Consider the following 19,087-nt stretch of genomic DNA (forward strand, 5'->3'; position numbering starts at 1 on the left):
AAGAAAATTAAAGGAGACAGGAGTCCAGGAATTCTGAACTGCTGGGGATATACTGTCTCTTCTTATTCAACCAAATGGAGAAAAAATAAATAGTTGACTCTCCCTTATGAATAGTGACCCAAAACATACTTTTAAAGTTTAAAGTTTTTTTGCACTTTAAAAGTAAAAAGTTCTGTAATACCGAGATTCAATCATCATCAGTCTGACTGATCTTCATTTCACCTGCTGATGACAAAATTAAAGTGAGATAGGGAGACCCGCAAACACAAAAACAACTGAAGATACATCTGTGACAAAGGCAATCAATCCCATTCTCTGGTGATGTCCAGATGAGCTATTAAAAATGAAAACTAAATTATGATTGTTGTTTTGTCCAGTCACATTTAGCCTCTAAAAGAATATGAGACTGTGTATTTAGACTCCCGTTTGGCCTAGAAGCATAGAAAAAGCAGCACCACCTTACACCACCATATGAGTAAATTAGGCTGGAAGCAACCTGATGAAACAGGCTTTTAAGACCCATAAACATATTCTGAACTCCAAACGTTTATAGAGAGATGCATGTGTTTGTCATTATGGACTAATTACTTCAAGGTCATGATGGCAACACACACAAAAGTGCAGGAGGGATTGTTTCTCAATTTCAGAGGTAAATTCCCTTTCTTTATGTTACCTTGTGGCTACTTTTAGTCATTTTGGTGGTTTGTTACAAGGCACACTTGTGCAGTAGCCATACTGCAGTTTTTTTAGATTAAAAGAAAGGAAGAGAAATACCCAACATTCAAGTCTTTATGGGAATTAATATAAAAAGCAAAATACTGAGTACACATTGAAGTTATTACATATCAAATGTGACAGTGAGCCAAAGCACACAACAGCAAGACTCTAAAACGGTCTAAATTTAATTCAGCTGCCAATAATGTCAAAGTATTCATCTGTGTTTCTGTGACCAAAATGTATACCGACCACCGACTGCTGATCCCAACAAATATTTCTAGTGAACAAATCCTTGTCTGTAAGATGTATTACAGCATTTAGTCACAAGAGGGCGCTGCTGCAACAAAGAGGAAAAGGGGGCGATTCATCCCAAATACAAGCGTTTCACTGGATTTGCATTTAGCTTGAAGTCCATCAAAACGAAATAACGAGGAGGCAAAACCGAAAACTGAGATAGACCTAAGACGTGACAGTGACACCGCTCTGTCACGCATGTTCAAATGAAGTTAGTGTCTCTTAAAAAGGGAAGTGGGGGTATCACCTGCTTTATCAACTTCAAATAAATCTGCAACTTTCAATTCTAACACTTGTGAAACAAAATTCAGTATGCAAAATATATCTGTTAAAGATCACTTTGCATATAAAAATAAACATGTGATATTGCATTGTACTGTTAAAATCAAGAATATGACATTTATTATGCGGCAAAAAGAAAATGTCTATAAAAAAATGCAGGAAAAAGAACAAACACAGATTTTACCTTTCTGTTTCTTGGAAAATACACTGCACTAATAATAGAGGTGTGGAGAAACCCTGGAGTTGTACAAAAGCACACAAAGAGTTTTGTGGATTCATTACATGAAATCAATTTGCGGATCATTTGTTTTTAATAAGCAGTTTTTGCCTGGGGGTCACTGTGGCTCAGGAAGTAGAGCAGGTCATCTACTAATATTAGAAAGAAATTAGAAATAGAAAAAACTGAGAGAGCAGGTAAATGAGACGTGTTGTATAAACTGTCATGAGTACATTTATTGTAAATATGACAATTATGCAGCACCTCCAGTACAGAAATTGTAATACATGCATCACACATTGGGATCTTGGTGTGTGCAAAGTAAAACCTATGCACACAAGATATCTTTACATTGATCCATACATTCATCCTGCAGATATGGAAACATTTCCCTGAATTAAACACACATAGTTACATTTGTATTATAATTTAATGAACAGGTTAAATGTCATTATCTCAATCTAGTGTTCAGTAAACGTTTACTTTAAGGCAGTGGTTAATATGTTGGAGCACAAATGATGAAGACTGAAAGGCCTGGCACTACTACTTCTTTTTCACTTTTTTAAAGACAAAAACCTTTGGATTTCTGACAACTGCAAAACGCCATGATGTTGGTTTGATGGGCATTCGAGGATATAATAACATTTCCTTAAATAAAAAAGAAACTAAAGTTAATATTTATCTTTAAGCAACTTCTCATACACACCTTTGAGTTTTTTATACTTTTGGAAAGTTACTTGGCTTCAATTTCTTACAAGTTTATAGGACTTGAAAATATAGAGACACCCCAAATATTTTTTAAACACAGATGATTTTTTTTAAATACAGATGAATTATAGATAACCACCCACTTAGGTTATTCACAGCATCACAGGTGTCTCCTGTCAAATGTAAAGGTTTATGTGTCTCTCTGAAAGTTTGAGTGCAAACTGAACATGTTTTTTCCCACCCCTGTAAATTTTCCTGCTCTCTTATTTCCCTGTACTTTTCCCCAGAGTGGCGATGTCTTTATTCTCCAGGATCTCCATCTTCTGCTCGGGCTGAAGCACAGTGTTTGACACCATTGCTTTGGCCACCTCTTGGATTGGGACAGACATGGATCTATATCCCACAGCAGAAACGGCGCTAAAGAACTTCCTCGCCATCCACTCAGTGGGACGACTCTCCTGCCTATCCACCAACAAAACCCTGCGGAGGAGAAGTACAAAAGGTGAGACTGAGAGATTGTATTTGGTTAGATCACACTGACTGATGAAATGCCACTTCAACTTCAGAAGAATGAATTTACAAGAGTTTAATTACAGAAAAGTCACACTGTGCCATGTTCATTGTGAGTTTCCCTAAGTTGTTGCCACATTAGCAGAAGTCACACACGACTCTTCTTTTAGAGAATGATCATCCCAGATTTTACTTTTTTATTGTTCTAATCAACTCTATGCAGCCACAGCCCTGTATATTTTCTAGGTAGGTGTTCCTCATCCCTTCAATTCATGTAATTTGCAGCAGCCTATTTACTAGGTATACCTCGCTGATACCTGGTTGTACTCGCTTTGGCCTTTAGACCTTTAGTTATTATTTTTTAATACAAGGCAGGAAGGGTCCATGATTTCATCTTGTTTATGCGATGAAAAATGTCACAGTAGAAATAAAGACTAATTTTTCCCATCTTCCATTATCCAGCTTTGGTGAGCTTGTGTGAACTAAGACCTCAGTTTCTGAAATACTCAGACGAGTTTGTACAAACAGCCATGTTCATACTCAATTTACCTTTCGTCCTCATTCTGATGCTAAGTTGAGCAGTTAAATGTACCTAATAAAATGTCTTGTGAGTGTATATTTACAGGCTCTGTAACAGCCAGTACAATCTAGTTTCTAAGAAAGAGGGTTTGTTTTGTGATGACTCGTGTAATTTTGGGGGGCTATGTGCTATTTTCAAATAAATTGATGGTTTAAAAAGCACTCCATCCTGCTCCTGTTTACATTTTTTACACAGCGTCTTGCTTCTTTTTGAAAAGAGGTTCTAAGTGAGATCACTCACCCTGGTCTGTAAATGGCGAATCTGTCAAAACCAAGGGCCTCGATGTCTGCCTCTACTTGTCCCTGGAAGAACAGTCATTAATTTTAGGACTCCAAGAAAGTTTAGCTAAGGAAATTTCAGGATGTTAAGTCAATAACATACTTTGACTTTGAGGTAAAGGAAGCCGCTTTTTTTATCTGCTCCCCTGGAAGACTCCAGGTGGAACTGTGTACAGCCTCCAGCCTTGGCGAGCTCAGCTGATTTTAGAACATAGTCATGATCAACTCTGACGAATCCTTCCTGAAACAGAAGAATGCAGTTAATGAAATAGGACCCCCAAAAAAGACCAACATTTTTTACATTTTAACTTTGGTGATTGTCACTGATGTATATCATTTCCATATGTATAATATGGGTAAGTATTTTTCATTAGGAGCTCTTAAATAAGTCATTGTAGCCAAATAATACCTCCATGATTTAGAAGTGCTCTGAGAGACATGATATGTAATAACATTGCTGCTTCTAAATTACCTCAAAGCAATGTTTTATAACTTAGTGGCATAAAAGATATTACAAAATAAGCTAGTGTCTATAAAACAGCCCATGAGCCTTGTCAATTTATTAGCTGTGTTAATGGAAATGTTAGCCAAATTAATGTGGGTGAAACGGCTCAGTTATTGTTACTGTTGAGTCATAGTTACTGTTCACAAACTAAGGTTTGGCTATGGCCGACAGCCACAGTGAAACAGTAAAATCTTATCATTTGGTTGTCAAGTTCCCGTGTTGGATTGAGACCACTCACAGCTCCTGCTTTAGCTCTGGTTGTTCCCAGACAGCAGTATCCAACATCATGGCCCTGGAAGGCAGCAGCATAATCATCAAGCTTCTCAAAGTCGACCACCTCTTGGACCTGGGGCCACAGAAAACAGTGCTTAAGAAAAAAAAATTTTTTTACGGGCCTTATTATTGCAGGTTTGGTCAACTGATCAGCCCACTAACCAGGTTTTCATAAGTTTTGCCCTCAAAGGTGAGCTGCCTCCTTCCAATAAGAGTAATCTTAGAGAAGATATTATGCTCCAGCAGCTCTTGAAGCAACAGCTTGCCAGTTTCCCCTGAAGCGCCTAGGATGAAACAGCTTTTGTTCTGCTGCCTGAAGTTTTCCTCTAGGGTCTTGATGTCCTCAGCCATACTGTTAACAACAGAGTCATGTAAATATCACGCGTTTAATGCACATGTAAATCTGAACAGTACCGTTTAGCACCTCGGTGGACAGCTATAATCGAGGGTGAAACAAAGTATTAAATACTGGTTAATAGTGACTACCAGTTATGATTATTTGTGCTAAATTTACGGAATTCAGAAATCGGTGTTAAGGGGACTGCGACTACCAAGAGGAAAGATCACTTTAAATTCATCTACTCCCAAATGGAGTTTGGCTTGACCGATCTGACAGTGGTATATTTAAAATGTATGTACAGCTCGGTTTTGAGTATAAATTCGGTAACGTTAACAAAGACGAGTGCGTGTCATTACCTCGTGTATTTAACCGTTTCGGAATCTTCGAAATAATTTAAGGTCGCTGCGATGAAAACAACCAGGACAGTGAAAAATCCTAACGTCTTCCCCAGGGTGGTGCACAGCAGTTTAATAACAGGCATCGCTGATAGCAACGATTAAAGTGCTGCAACACTTCCTGGTTGCTTCATAGTTACACAAACGGATGTCTTCCTGCTTCGTTGATAGGCCGAGGAAGAAATTTGAAACGACAGCGTGCCGCTGACAGGTTAATACACGAAACCAACTCACACTAGACTACTAACTTTATGTTTGTATTAAACTGTAGCATGATATATAAGCAAACCAAAGGGGTGGTATAAACACGCCTCGCTCAGCTCCACCGCAGACAACGCTTTACGGACAGCGCATGCGCATGCGCTCTAGCGATTTGTAATGCATCCAGCTGTTAGTTTGTGCACAATCTTTATATCTCCTATACCATGACGTGTGTGTGTGTGTTTGTTTGTTGTTGTTGGTTTTGCGACAAAAGTGTGTCTTTGCATTGCCCCGCACAGTAAAGCGGTTTATGCTGCAGAAACTGGAGGTGTACAGTTTAAGGGTGTGACATTCAACGTTTTCAAGCTCTTGGTAAACTAATGTTAATTAGTTGATGCTGATGTTAATCGCATCAGCATCATATTTTTGCTGTGTAGCAGAGAGAAGTATCCTGCTGAAAGAGGCCACAGCCAAGGGCAGGAATATCATTTCCATGAAAGGGTGTAGATGCTCTGCAGGACTTAGGTAGGTGCAACGTGTCAAAGTACATCCACATGGATGGCAGTACCCAAGGTATCCCAGCAGAACATTGCCCAAAGCAACACCCTGCCTCTGCCAACATGCCTTCTTCCCATTGTGCGTCCTGGTGCCAGGCGTTTCCCAGTTAAGTGACATACATGCACGCGGCCATCCATGTAACATTAGAGAAAACATGATTCATCAAACCAGGCCACCACCTTCTTTTGCTCCATGGTCCAGTTCTGATGCTCATGTATCCATTTTTGCTGCTTTATGTACTGAACAAGGACTGGTCTGCAGCTAGTTAGTTAGTTAAGTTTATTTAATTAAGGACAGCACATAAGACAATGTTATATGATAAAACAATCCAACCGTTTGTGGCCCGAGTTCCACAAAGGTCTTCTAGCTAAAGGCTAGAAAACCCAGTCTGTGTTTGGACTTTTTTTTTTTAAAATACAGCAGAAATAAAACGAATCTGTCCACAAATACATACACACACACACACACACACACACACACACACACACACACACACACACACACACACACACACACACTCAGAGTTACTATACCTAATAACGGGGGATACATGGCGATGTATCGTGTTATTCAGCCACAGCAAAGCAGGCTGGTTTACATCAGTGTCCAGAGATTTGTTTTTGTTTCAGCTATTGTTTCACCTGGGAATTAAAAACTCTAGGATCTGTTAAACATTTTTTATTGCAGATGGTAAACTGTTCCAATAATCTGAGGACCTTTGAGTGAGAATGAGGATTGACCAAATGATGTTTTCTTTTGGTAGTTCGCGGTCTCTATGAGCTACTCTTCTTGTTACTGCTGGCTTTTAGAATCATTCTGCTCACTAACTCTAGGACAAGACCATCGTTGCATTATACAACGGGAACAGTTTATGTTGATCTTAATGGTTCTGGATATCTTTCCTGTTTTAAAAGTTTTAAAATTAAGATGGGAACCTAAGATGACACCCAGATATTTAAACTCATCCACTTTTTGGATTTCTCTCTGATCAATCACAGTGGAAAAGTTATTCCAGACTTTACACCCAATTGTAAAACACATGAGATCGTTTTGTTGTAGTTCAGAGTCAAAGAGGGATTCTTGAAACACTTAGACACTCCCACCATCCCTCTGAGCTAGACCCAGGTTTAATTTAGTTTCTGACCCAGTCGGCTAGCCATGTCAAACTCACTCAAATCCTTCAGCTTCCCCATTTTCATGCTTGTAACACATCAACTCTGAGCACAAAATGTTCATTTGCTCTCTAAAATATCCCACCCATTAACAGAACACCATAAAAGACCAAAAACGGTCAATTAGACCTATGTTAGCCCTAGACCAGTAAGCTATACATAGGTAAATGACTATTTAACTGGAGCTGAACACACTTGTAATCGCTCAGTTAGAGTAGCTCATGCTGTTGAAAAGCATAGAAAGTTACATAGAAAATATGCTTACAAAATGTTCAACCTCATGTCGTGCCAGTGCTTTAGAGGAAAAATAGGTTAAAAGAAACCTTCACCTCCTAGGACCTGGCGTCCACATACGTGGACATCACATTTTGGGTTGTCTATACCAAAATACAAAATTTTGCTCTACAAGGGCCTGATATCAACTTACAAGGACATTATACTGCCACTGTTCTATCAAAATTTAAAACAAATGTCCACATATATGGATCTCATTTTTCTCAGAAACAAAAATCAGGTTAAAAAAATCAGGTAATTCTTTGTTTTTACATTCATCAGCTCCCAATCAGCCAAAATAGTAAAGAGAAATTAAAAATGCATGCCAAGAAAGAGTTCAGGTCTTAGGAGGTTAAGACAGAAGAAGAGGGGCAGGGGGAAGATATGCAGTAAAGGGCCTTGGGGTAGATTTGAACCTATAAGGCTCTGCATTAGCCTTGTAGCATATGGGTCACCTGCTCAACCCATCAAAGCTAAACTCTTCTCCACTACGTGTATTCTTACATCGGTCAAAGGTATTTACACAGCAAGTGCTGTGAATCAGGGGGAAAAATTGTAACTGAAATATAATACACCAGGTCTCTTCTCCAAAAAGTGGAAGTTGTAGGGAAAAGCAACACTTTAGTCTATGGTGAAGAAATCCAGCGTGGTTCCAGAGTTGGACCAAACCTTAAAAATGTCTTTGCCTTTTATCAGATCTTCAGGGGGTTTCATTAGTCAAAACCTCCACACAAAGAAAGCAAGTCCAGTCACATGCAATGAATTCATCAACACCCCATGTTTTTAACACTCCTGCCACTTTGAACACAAGGCATCGACCCAATCTAATAGAATATGATGGAGCCAGGGATGATCCTTTAAAGATGTCAGCAGTAAGAGACAGAAAGAAAAGAGGCTGAGGTTGAGAGAAGAGGCCTTAAACTGGCACTCTGCTGAAATGAAATGTCGCCTCTTTGTTCCTTAGCCACGGGTGCTAATTGGAGCTAGCGGCAGGGAAGAAAGCTGCTGCTGGGCTCCTGTCTGTCGCACCTGTTGAGTCATTGTCTCTCACATTGATCAGACAGGAAGTTGGAGTAAGAAGGCTTATGCCTCGGTGGGTGCGTGGCAGATACGTGGTTCAATTTCCTTTTAGAACTCCGCCGTTGGAGGTGAAAATACCAATGGTGGTCAGTGGTCAATTGCATTTGACCATTGATTAGTCTCTAAAAGGACATATGGATCATAAAGAGTTGGTTTTCCATCAGTTGTTTGTTTTACTTTACAGTTATAGCATTTACCCAACAGTGCATAACAGGTTTGTTATGCAATGTTAACAAAAACATTGTTGTGCAAAACTAACTTTTACAATAGTTGGTGGGTAAGCATCATGATTTATTATGCTATATGTTATATAATGGCCCCTAGCCATTGATGTCAGTACTTAAATTAATACCCAAATTCTCAATTTTTTATTTTGACTTTAGATGAAGGTAGAAAATTTGGTTGGCCAGAAATATTTAAAGACTTTTTTGGCTTATGCAGTTAGGAAACTACAGTTTTCACCTCATATACATTTTATTTGTGTTCAAAATGAGATATAATATAACTGTTTGAGCCTGCAGGTGTCACATAAAACATCTGCAATGCTTACATCAAACTGAACTTATCTGAAGTCTGCCAACACTTCAGCTTCAGAGTGCAATTTAAATATCGTAAAAAGTAATCTTCTGTAGAAAATACAATGTTTTAAAAGTTTCATTTCAAAGTGTTAACTGCTGACATATGATTGAACCCCTGAACACCAAACTAAAATGAACATATCTAATTATAGTTAAGATTTTGTGTGTGTGTGTGTGTATTTTCTGAAATGTATATTTCTTTGAAGCAAATAAAACAAGTGATACAACCAATTAAGACAAATAAAAAGCGCATACATGCATGCCTGCATATACATGTCACATACAGACACACACACACACACACACAATCTGTACACCAACACGGCTTAAGGCTTAAGGCCCGAGTTCCACAGACTCTGGAGTGTGATGCTAATGATGGTAATTAATGGAGCCTGACAGCACAATCTGCTGCCCATTGTCTCTCAATAAACAGCTTTACACATGAGCCTCAGAGGGGATGGGAGTTTTAAGCTGAGAGCTGAGACAGTGAGAGCAGGAGGCAGCCAGAGTGGAGGGTCAGACCTCAGGGGACAGCGCTCAAACTGAAGTGGGGGATTAGCTCAATTAGAAAGGCACTGTCTAATCAAGATGGAGGGTTCAGTGATATATATGGTGCGTCTGTGAGGGAGAAATGTGAGTGAAGCTCCATCATTAAAGCCGACTGTTGCCATCAGATGTTGCGGCGTCTAATAATGTTAACAGTAGTGAAAAAATGTGTCTTTTGTCTTTTTGCTGACCTTACATTCATTTGTTGCCATGCATTTCAATGGGAAATCATCTCCACTGTGTTCTGTGGTCCAAATGATAATATATCCATGAATACTTTAGGATGCCTAAAGTGACCTTGTTACTGGTCAGTGTCATTAGTTAAAAAAATCATATGGATTTTCTTTCTCCCCAGTTGATTCATTGATTTTATTAATCGACAGTGTTTTGTCACTACACATGTTTTGCACTTTGGCATGATAAAGACATATACACTTCACTGCACTATATATAAAAACATAAAAACATATATGTAGTACAGAGAACTCATTGTGCAGAAGTTATTCTGTGCAATGCAAAAAAGCTTTCCCTTTGCAGTTCCATCTAAGCAAGAAAAGCATGTGTTTTCTGAACTAAAATCCCTGTAAATATGTAGAGAAGATATAAAATATAACAAAAATCAAGTCACACAAAAACAGCCGGCCTATGTTTTACAAATTTTACAGAGTGCATCGAAATTAAAAAAGAGAAGGTTTAACTTTAAAGGCTTAAAAGGTTGGACCTGCCATCAAATCATCTGATCAGTTTTAAGTTTTAAAAATAATGGCATAGAAAGATAAAGGCCCAGTCTTCTTCAGGCTTGGCTTTGTTGCAGGCTCAGACATTAGCAATATGTTTGAGCCAAATCAAGGTATCAGCTGGACTCAGAGGAGCTTTCCTGCTCAAAGAGCCACAGCTAAGCAGCAATGACACCTGCTTTTTCCTTCTTTACGGAACAATGAGCTCATTAGAAGAGCAAACAGATTATCTGTGTTTTTCAATAGATGATCCTAAGGAGTCTGGGGGACCTAGCAGCTCCCAGCAGGTAGAGTTAAGATTGCCCATGCACATCTGGCTGACCTGCTGGTTACTGCTGTCTTAAAACTGTATATCTTTACTTTGCATCTTTTTGCACTTAAATAAGACAAATCGCAAAATCTATTATCTTCTCTGAAAACAGACTTCACTGTATGAAATCTAGGTTTAAACAAGACAACAACATGATTTATCTGGACCTTTGAACATCAAAGTGTCTCACATTGCTTGAAGCACGAGGCCATGTTTCCAAGTCTGCCAGTGCTGAAACTGAATGTTAACAGTGAAGTTATGAGGTAACTGCCAAAAGGGTCTGAGCTTTTGGCTAATTAACCTGAGAGGTTTTGCATCTGCTTGTCTGTCAGGGTTTGCTGGAAAAAAATAACAAATAGTGGACTGTATGCATGCGTGCGTGTAGCATAAACAGAACCATGAGCAGCGATTGCATTCATTTTTATAATGTTTTTAGCCTATATTGTATTGTTTCAACAATACAGTTGAAACAATATAGTATATCTAGTAAGCATTCATTTAGCTAATAATTAATAATAACATTTTTCAAATAATAAACAAATGGTGCTATTGCCATATGCTGGGATTGAGATGTCATAAAGAGACATAAAAAGGCAGAAAGGTGCAGAAAGATAGTCCTATGATTTTTTTAAAAGACATAATTTTCAATACTTTAAAGAGCAAGGCTGATACCAAATGCACTTTTATATTTATTTCCAATTTTATTTTCAGGTTATATTATTTATTTCAGATTTTTTTTTGTCAGTAATCTGCTGATATGCTGTATTGTGCCTTTTGGTCAACATTTCCATTCCCATTTACTAAAAGTTGTTTCCTTACCAAATGTTTTCTGCTGCCTTTGTCTGAATGGATGTGTATTGGCCTTTGAGCCCATTTCACGAGTCTGGCTTTGTTAAAGTCAGATAGCTAACTGGTAGGGCCTTCCTTTTCCCTTGTTGCACGTATATTAGCTAGGGTTTACTAACCCTTTTCCAATATTTAATGCATTCCAAATGTATAATTAATTGAGATGTGGATTTATTTGAGTGTCTAACCTCCAGAACTCACTGAAATAGCAAATTGTAATTGACTGTCACTGACATTTTCTATTTGCCTTTTTTTTCCTCAATATTAGTTAACATGAAAAAGACAGATGATCATAGGATGGGATTTTTCCCAGGAGAAAATTAAACTTGAAACTGTTAAATCTATTTGGTCTTGTATGTAATAATAGCATAATACACCAAAGCCTCTTAGAGGATATCTGTGTTTGGCTTTGAGTTTTCACTATCAGATCTATTTGCTGTCTTAAATCTCCCTTTTGTGGCAGGACGGATGAAGCCTAATGACTCCTTTGAACTGCCGACATCCCCGGCAGATTGGATTCGGGAATGTCAGCCAACTAACCTTTAGTCTCTTTCCCACATGAAGCAACAGTGAAGGGCACGTAATACCTATCTTTCGATTCCTGTCCCTCTCCTGTATTCTTAATCAGTTAATTATTTTGTATATCACACACGCAGACATGAGGCTTTTATGGTAATAAGCCTATTGAGCTAGCCTACCACATTTTTAATGTTTTGTACAAATTACAACTTTATCTTTGGAAGAGAAAATATAAAGTCGCCAAATAGTTGCAGGTGATGTGATTTTCAACTTCTTTTGAACCTTGTAGGATTGTATTTGCTTAAACTACATGATCACTAATAAAACATGTTATCTTGACATAGTCATGCTTTTAAAAGTAGTGCCATGAATGAAATTCAGCCTTGTATTTGCACACTGTCGTATATCCAAAAATTCATTCATCCCCAAAATTACGCTTAATAATAATAATAATAATAATAATAATAATGGATTGCATTTATATAGCGCTTTTCAAGGCACCCAAAGCGCTTGTCCAATTCAGGGTCGAAATCACAATTCACAACAATTTAAAACTATGTGTAATGGGCTGCTCCCATACATTTATATTCATAGACTAGACTATATGCATATATATTGCTTTACATATCAGTACTGTAATTTAAATTAAGGGTCTGGTCATGTAGTAAGATGATAGAAATCTCCAGGTTAGACAAAACTTACTTGGAAATAAAAAGTTAGAATAGTAAAAGTTACAAATATGATCCAAATTCTATGCATCCATCACGTTCCCTGTTTCAGCTTTAACCTACTGCAGTTACTGTAGTGTGCATAAGCTATGTGATTGGTGGTTTTTCCAGGTGCACTCACTTCAGAGTTGTCTTCAAAGTGACTCATATACATTTTCATATGCTCTGTTTTTACTGGTAGGATATGCTGGCATAGTGCGAAGGGAAGGTAAAATGTGAAGAAAAAGAAGCATTGTCAAACTCGTGCTTTACCAAACTCATGCTGTCAAACTCTGTCCTCCCCTCTGTTTCTCTATCTTAGCGTCTTATAAAACTGCCTGAATTTCTCCTTTGGATGGGCCATGCTGTCTTGTGGTGGTTTAAAGGGAGGGAAAAAGGGAGATCATGCTGGATCATGGCAGACCCACCACAGCACAGAGACCTCCCTGCCGATGAGCAAACACCACGACAAATGGCAGAGCTAGCTGGACAATCACTTGCTGAATGGAAGCTAATTAGCTGGAGTCTAATGCCAGTTTACTAACACCTGTATTAGCGTGCTCGCTCGGCAGGGAGTAAGGGCTGGCCAACAAGTGCTAATCCCTCATAAGCCCAAAGTACTCCTCCCAAACAGTGGCATTAACATATACTTCTCAAGCCAGCTGTTGCTAACCTGAACCCAAAAGAGATAGCTTCAGCAGTGATGTACTGCTAAAGAGGAGGGGAAAGATGTTAAATGGTCAATAACAGGTTACCTTAGCATTCCTGTAGACGTCCCCCACCCCCAAAATGTTGTGGACCACAAGTTATCCCCCTTTTTTGGGAATTTCCCCCACATCTCTCAAACCTACATTTTTCAGTCGCTTGGCTTCCTTGGCTGTCTTGCACTCTCCCATCCTCTCCCACTGCATGGGTGGTGGGCTGATTACCCAGTAGCCATGTGTGTATCAAGGCAAGTGCGAAGCCAATGTGTGTGTAAGGGATTAGTGAGCTTTAGCATTAACATCATGACTGGACTGGCTACATTCCCTCACTGCACTAATAATTTGAGGGGAGGAGAAAGCGGCTGGTCCATTAGTTCACTCTGTTTGCCCAAGAGTAGGCCGACTCTGATCCCCTAGTTTCTCTCACCGATTCCAAGAGGATCTCTAGCTTTTGTGACAGAGGGATGCAAAGATAAAGGATGGGACTGAGGGGCACATTGATTCAGAGATCACCATCCTTGGGACATTCTGTGCACTTACCAAACTAATCAGTGTGTGTAAACACAGCGAGAGATGTTGAGAGTTGGCGGCTAAAAGACTGGGGTCTCTGAGGTTGATTAGGAAGACCTGTTGATGGACCACACTCAGTGTTGGTGTCCTCTGATCTGCAGACATCATGCAGAAAAACTGTGAGCCCCTTGGCTCATGTGTCATACTAGTTCTGACTGTGGGTGGCTCCAAGTGGGCCTGTTGTGGCCTCTGGTGCGCTTACAAAGTGTTAGCAGATCAGGTATCTGACGCTTCTGCCAAAGTCCTATAAAAAAAAAAAGTGCCTTGCATGCTTTTCAGTTTGTAAGAAAGCAGGAGTAAGATTATTGCGAGAAATCTGTTTTGGACAATACCATCATGTGCATCCCCTGACCTGTGTGTGCACAGGAAACCAGACACGTTTCCATGTAGTAATACTGAGACAGTGGAGTTTTTTGTACAAATTGTCCAGCTTTTTTGTTGTAGAACTCTCCTTCATTGTAAAAAGGCTGGTCTAACTTTGTCTGTCTCCCTCCGAGGTTAAAATATAAAATAATTTTCAGCACTCATATAAAATCCCATGTTTGATCATACACTAATAACTAGTGACAATTTCTGAATCATTATATTTCACAAAAATGCAGAAATAAAACACAATATTTTTAACATGAAATTCTTGTAACACAGAAGGAAAAAAAATGTTATTGTTGCTCAACTTTCATGTTGAATTGAGCAAACGGAAATATTAACAGATAGTCTAATTTAAATTAAACAAACTTCTCGAGTATTCAGATGCTACTTTTGATGGTACAAAGGGCCGGTGAAAATTTCTGGCTTTTAGCTTTAATAGTTTTTGAGATGTTCATGTTCAACTATTACTTCAGATTTCAATGTGTGAAAAAATGACCCAAAGATGGGTCAACGGCCAATTAAAAAAAAAAAAAAAAAAAAAAAAAAATCACAGCATTTATTATATATGTTCAAACTTTGGACCATAAAATGTTTGTGCAAATCAAAAAGAAGAAAGAAGAAAACAATCTAAAAGTTTGCTTATATCAGATGGATATATAATGGAGTATTTATTTTTACCTAATTGCTTAAAAATGTGAGTTTCCCAAGCAAACAGAGAGGCAATAGGAAATGACATCATAAAGCTGTTTACTACTGAATTTAGAGAGCTTATTTTAAATTTCACAAGAAAAGGACATTATGCTAGTTTGTAAAATTTAGCATAGTATCCCAGCATGCAATGTCACACATCATAGTTGGTTCCTGCGACAAAGCTGTCCCTACACAAACACAAAAAATGTTCCAAATGCTGGGTGCATATTTTATATCCATCATAATTGAGTTTATCAAATGGCTGTTTATTAAGCAGAAACATTTTTAAATCTGTCCAGAATTTCTCACACACCTGGGTTACTTTTATATGGTTAGAGGTAATCTAAGAAAAACAGTAAAGTGAAGATTTTAGCTTTTGTAAGGAACACGGAAAATGAAGCAAACATAAAATCAGTTTTGACAAAGGGGGCTTGTATTAGAATATCCCATCAATCATCAGACCCTAAGCTGCATCCCAAGGGAATATTCTTCTGTTAGCACACTATGACTCAACATCATCTTCATTTTAAGTGGACATCAGTTCAGATGTCAGTATCAATTCCCCAAAGGCACAACCTCTACTAATACCCCTCACAGCCAATTAGGGGAAGTAATGGTAGCAAACCTTCAATGGGAAAGCACAGTAGCTGGTTGGACCTACACATGCTACCCTACTAGCCACTGTCAGTTGGGACAGGGGCTAATGGGCAATCACAGGGGGGCTTATGTTGCAAATCAGCACAGATCCACAGGACTCTGCTGGGGATTCCTGTCCAGTGTTGCCTGATTCTGAAGCTTATGATCCAGTAATGGGTGCTTTGGTGGGTATCTGAGGGATCCTAAGGGAATATGATGTTAAACTGGCTCAGGCGTCCTCAGACTGAAAGGCTCTTTGATAGGCAAAGTAGTTGGGCAAAGAGAACATTGAGAAACAGGTCCCAGCTGATAGGATATGTCACTACTAACTTGTACTGAAGCAGATGACCCCTTGCTAACACAGCTCACAGAGACAACCCTTTCAGTCTTGTCAGTGATAATATGTTGAATGTTTGCCAAACCTGGAGTTATCTGAATTAAAACTCTGATCTGCTTTGCACGATATTTGAACAGCTTTTAACTAATATGTAATTTGATGCGGCAGGGACTGAAAAAGCTTCAGCAGCTTTGTCCACATTCCCCTCTCAACTGTTGCAAAGCCTGTAATAGTACTGATCGGTTGCCAAAAATATATAATTGGTACAGTTTTGAGGACAATTGTGCCTCCCTTTCTGGTTTGTCTGTTTGTTTTGCAAGATGCTTTTGTGATTGGGCTTAAATGTGTTGATCGGTTTGTTTTCATCCTAATTAGCAGTTCATTTGATGTTACTTTGATATTATTACGATATTTTGCCATTATTTACAGTGCAAATGGATAATGATGAACTGGTACTTATGTAGTGCCTTTCTACTACAGTCTCATTCACCCAATCACACACAGAGTCATAACATGCTTTTGCCTATACCTAAGCAGTTTTACCTAACATTCTGACTCACAGTCCGATGGATGCATCAGGGGCAACATGGCATTCAGATACTTGCCCAAGGATATGTCAACACATGCACAGGAGAAGCTGGGGTGAGATCGACCTGTCTTCTGATAAGCAGATGACCCACCCTAGCACCTGAGCCACTGCCAGTCATTGACCCTAAGCATACGGCAAAAGTAACCCAACAGTTCTTAGGGCAAAGAAATGTGTTTTTCTTCAGCTCTCAAGTCAGTCAGTGAGGATCAAGCCAAATGCAGAGAGACCCACAAACAAGCAGCAACTGAAGGTGGCTGCAGTGAAGGCCTAAGAGAGCAACTCAAGGGGGAAACGCAATGTTTTGTGATGTCCATGGCTTCTTGATGTTACACTCCAGTGTGGCAGTGAACAGAGACAACATTAAAAAGTGACAAAGTGGCTCACATACAATTTCACACACAAAACCAGACTGTTTAGATCATGTGCTTTTTGCAAGGAAAGTTTGAAAGCTTTCAATTATGGATGTCAAATATCTTGACAGTTTTGATGTGGCAGGCTTAATAAATAAATATACACAAATGATAATATAAAAATGGAAAAGATGCTGAGTTTAAAAGTATGATTGTCCTCTCACTGTCCGCATGATCACATGAAACTTTCCAGAGTATTCAGGTGTTCCCTTGTTCCCTCTAAAAAACGAACAAAAAATGATGCACTGGAATTGAGGAGCTGATCACCTTTCACAGCTTATTTTTTATCACTATTATTACACTGGGCCTATCAGTCTGCTGCTTGTGTAACATGTGTTATAAATACATAAAAAAGGAGGTTTAGGCTGACTCACAGGAGTTTATTCTGTGTGTTCAACGCGTCAGTCGATGGGTGGATGTGTAGTTAGTGAAGAATGGTGAAAGCAGGTGGTGTGACTAAAGCGAGGACTGGGGCCGAATTAGGCGGATGCAGGCTTTAGCTGAGGGAGGAGGAGATGGGACAGGGGTGTCACCAGTCGGCAGGGCCTGTCCGAAGCAGCCCAGTGCACCACACCCACCCAACTGTTCCTTTTTCAGCACCCTTCTGCCCATTTCCCCCTGTCTCCTTCTCTCACTCTCTCCGTCTCGCTTTATCTCTCTCCTCCTTTTTCTTTTCTTTTCAAAATGCATTGTTAACAAAACGGTTTACAAACCCTGGCTGGTACATTATCCACGACCGCCTCCTGCGGGATTGATTTAGGCAAATGGATTCAGAAAGGGAGGGAGGGGTGGAGAGAGAGGGGGTTTGCATGGAAAGGATGGAAAAGTAGAAAGTGAAAAGGGGTGTGTTCCTTCATGCAGCAGCTTTACAAAACCACCACATGGGCCACGCTAAATATTCTTTTTCTCTCACGTTTTGAGAAGCCATACATTAAACGCTCATTATACAGCCTTTATGTGCAAAGGGAGGCTCCGTCTGTGTGAGGGCAGAGCGGCCGAGGATGGACTATGATCTCTCTGCATATGCATGCATGGAGCATCTTTAGAGGCTTTCTGACATGTATGATATCATCATGACCGAGAGATTTGACTTTCATATAGCCTGAAATCAGAAAAGGGAGGGGTGTGTATGTTGCAAGGCAAATTTTTTACGGTGTGAGTCATATAGCATGTGATGTTTAATAAAGTTGACTTTTCAGGCCTCTGGGCTCTCTCTTAAGTTGTCAGGATTAGAGAATTTGGCAATCAAAGAAGTCTCAAACTTTAAAGTGTGTTTAAATGTTTCAGATCTAAGTGGGAAGACTGAAAAATGTAACGGAGAAACTATCGGCTTTGTCTGTTTTTATTTGTTTAAAAAAATGTGATAAGCTCATAAGTTAGACTGTTGGTCTTCTCTGACTCTTTAACCTTAGACATGCTCAAAAGAGCACAGTTTAGCAATGCAGGATGCTTTCCCACCTTAACTTTTCATTTGACTTTTTAACTGTATCATTTTGCTTTCAGCCCAACTTTCACATTCCTCTTTTCCCTTTTTCCAACAATAGGAATCTTTTTCTAGGGGTGCTAGAGGTGTGTGCACGAAGAGGGAGGGGGGGCAAAGGTTGAACCGGGCATCCCATCATGATAAATCACTGGTTAATGAGGAGTCTATTGTGTCCTCACACATTGTACCCCCCCTTCACCCTTCACCCTCCTCCCCCTCCACCACCACCTCCTCCTTGTGTCCCTTAGACCGCTACCTTCGGGTTGTTAAGCTGACACAGATAATGAACTGGCTGCTTTGAACTGTCCTCACAATATTGACTGGTTGCACACAGCAGATGTCTCCCTGGCAGAAAGCAACTGGTAAAAGCACATTAGGTTAACAAAGAGAGCTTTGCTTTGGAGGGGTGGAGACCGCTGAGGAGGTGGCAGAGGGGTCTGTGTGGGTGTGTTGCGGGGTGAGGGGATGGACGGATGGGTGGGGCAGAGGGCAAGCTTTTGAGTTGACAGATCTGGAGGATTATATCAAAACAACACAGTTGCCGATTATGGGACGAAGAGAAGAAGCAACAAAGACACGAGGATGTGTTTTGAGAGAGAATATCTTCACAAGCTTGTGTCATGTTATGAGTCTCCTTTGTATAATAATCTCTTTTTGACTTGTAAAGTTTGTT

The 19,087-nt window shown here is 39.4% G+C and overlaps 1 protein-coding gene across 1 annotated transcript; it reads right to left on the reverse strand.

Annotated features, from left to right (window-relative positions):
* Positions 1-1,731: 1,731 nt before the first annotated feature.
* Positions 1,732-5,434, reverse strand: htatip2 (HIV-1 Tat interactive protein 2). The gene is made up of 6 exons (XM_085407794.1): positions 5,061-5,434; positions 4,527-4,716; positions 4,330-4,437; positions 3,690-3,827; positions 3,549-3,610; positions 1,732-2,698 (listed from the first exon to the last, which is right to left on the reverse strand). Exons 1-6 carry the CDS (start codon positions 5,183-5,185, stop codon positions 2,482-2,484), a joined length of 840 nt encoding a protein of 279 aa, XP_085263920.1. The 5' UTR covers positions 5,186-5,434; the 3' UTR covers positions 1,732-2,481.
* Positions 5,435-19,087: the final 13,653 nt, after the last annotated feature.

The sequence above is a fragment of the Rhamphochromis longiceps genome, linkage group LG1 (genome assembly GCF_057381845.1).
Source record: "Rhamphochromis longiceps isolate RC_006_pf linkage group LG1, R_longiceps_female_GT1.1, whole genome shotgun sequence".
In the NCBI taxonomy this organism is placed as follows: domain Eukaryota; kingdom Metazoa; phylum Chordata; class Actinopteri; order Cichliformes; family Cichlidae; genus Rhamphochromis; species Rhamphochromis longiceps.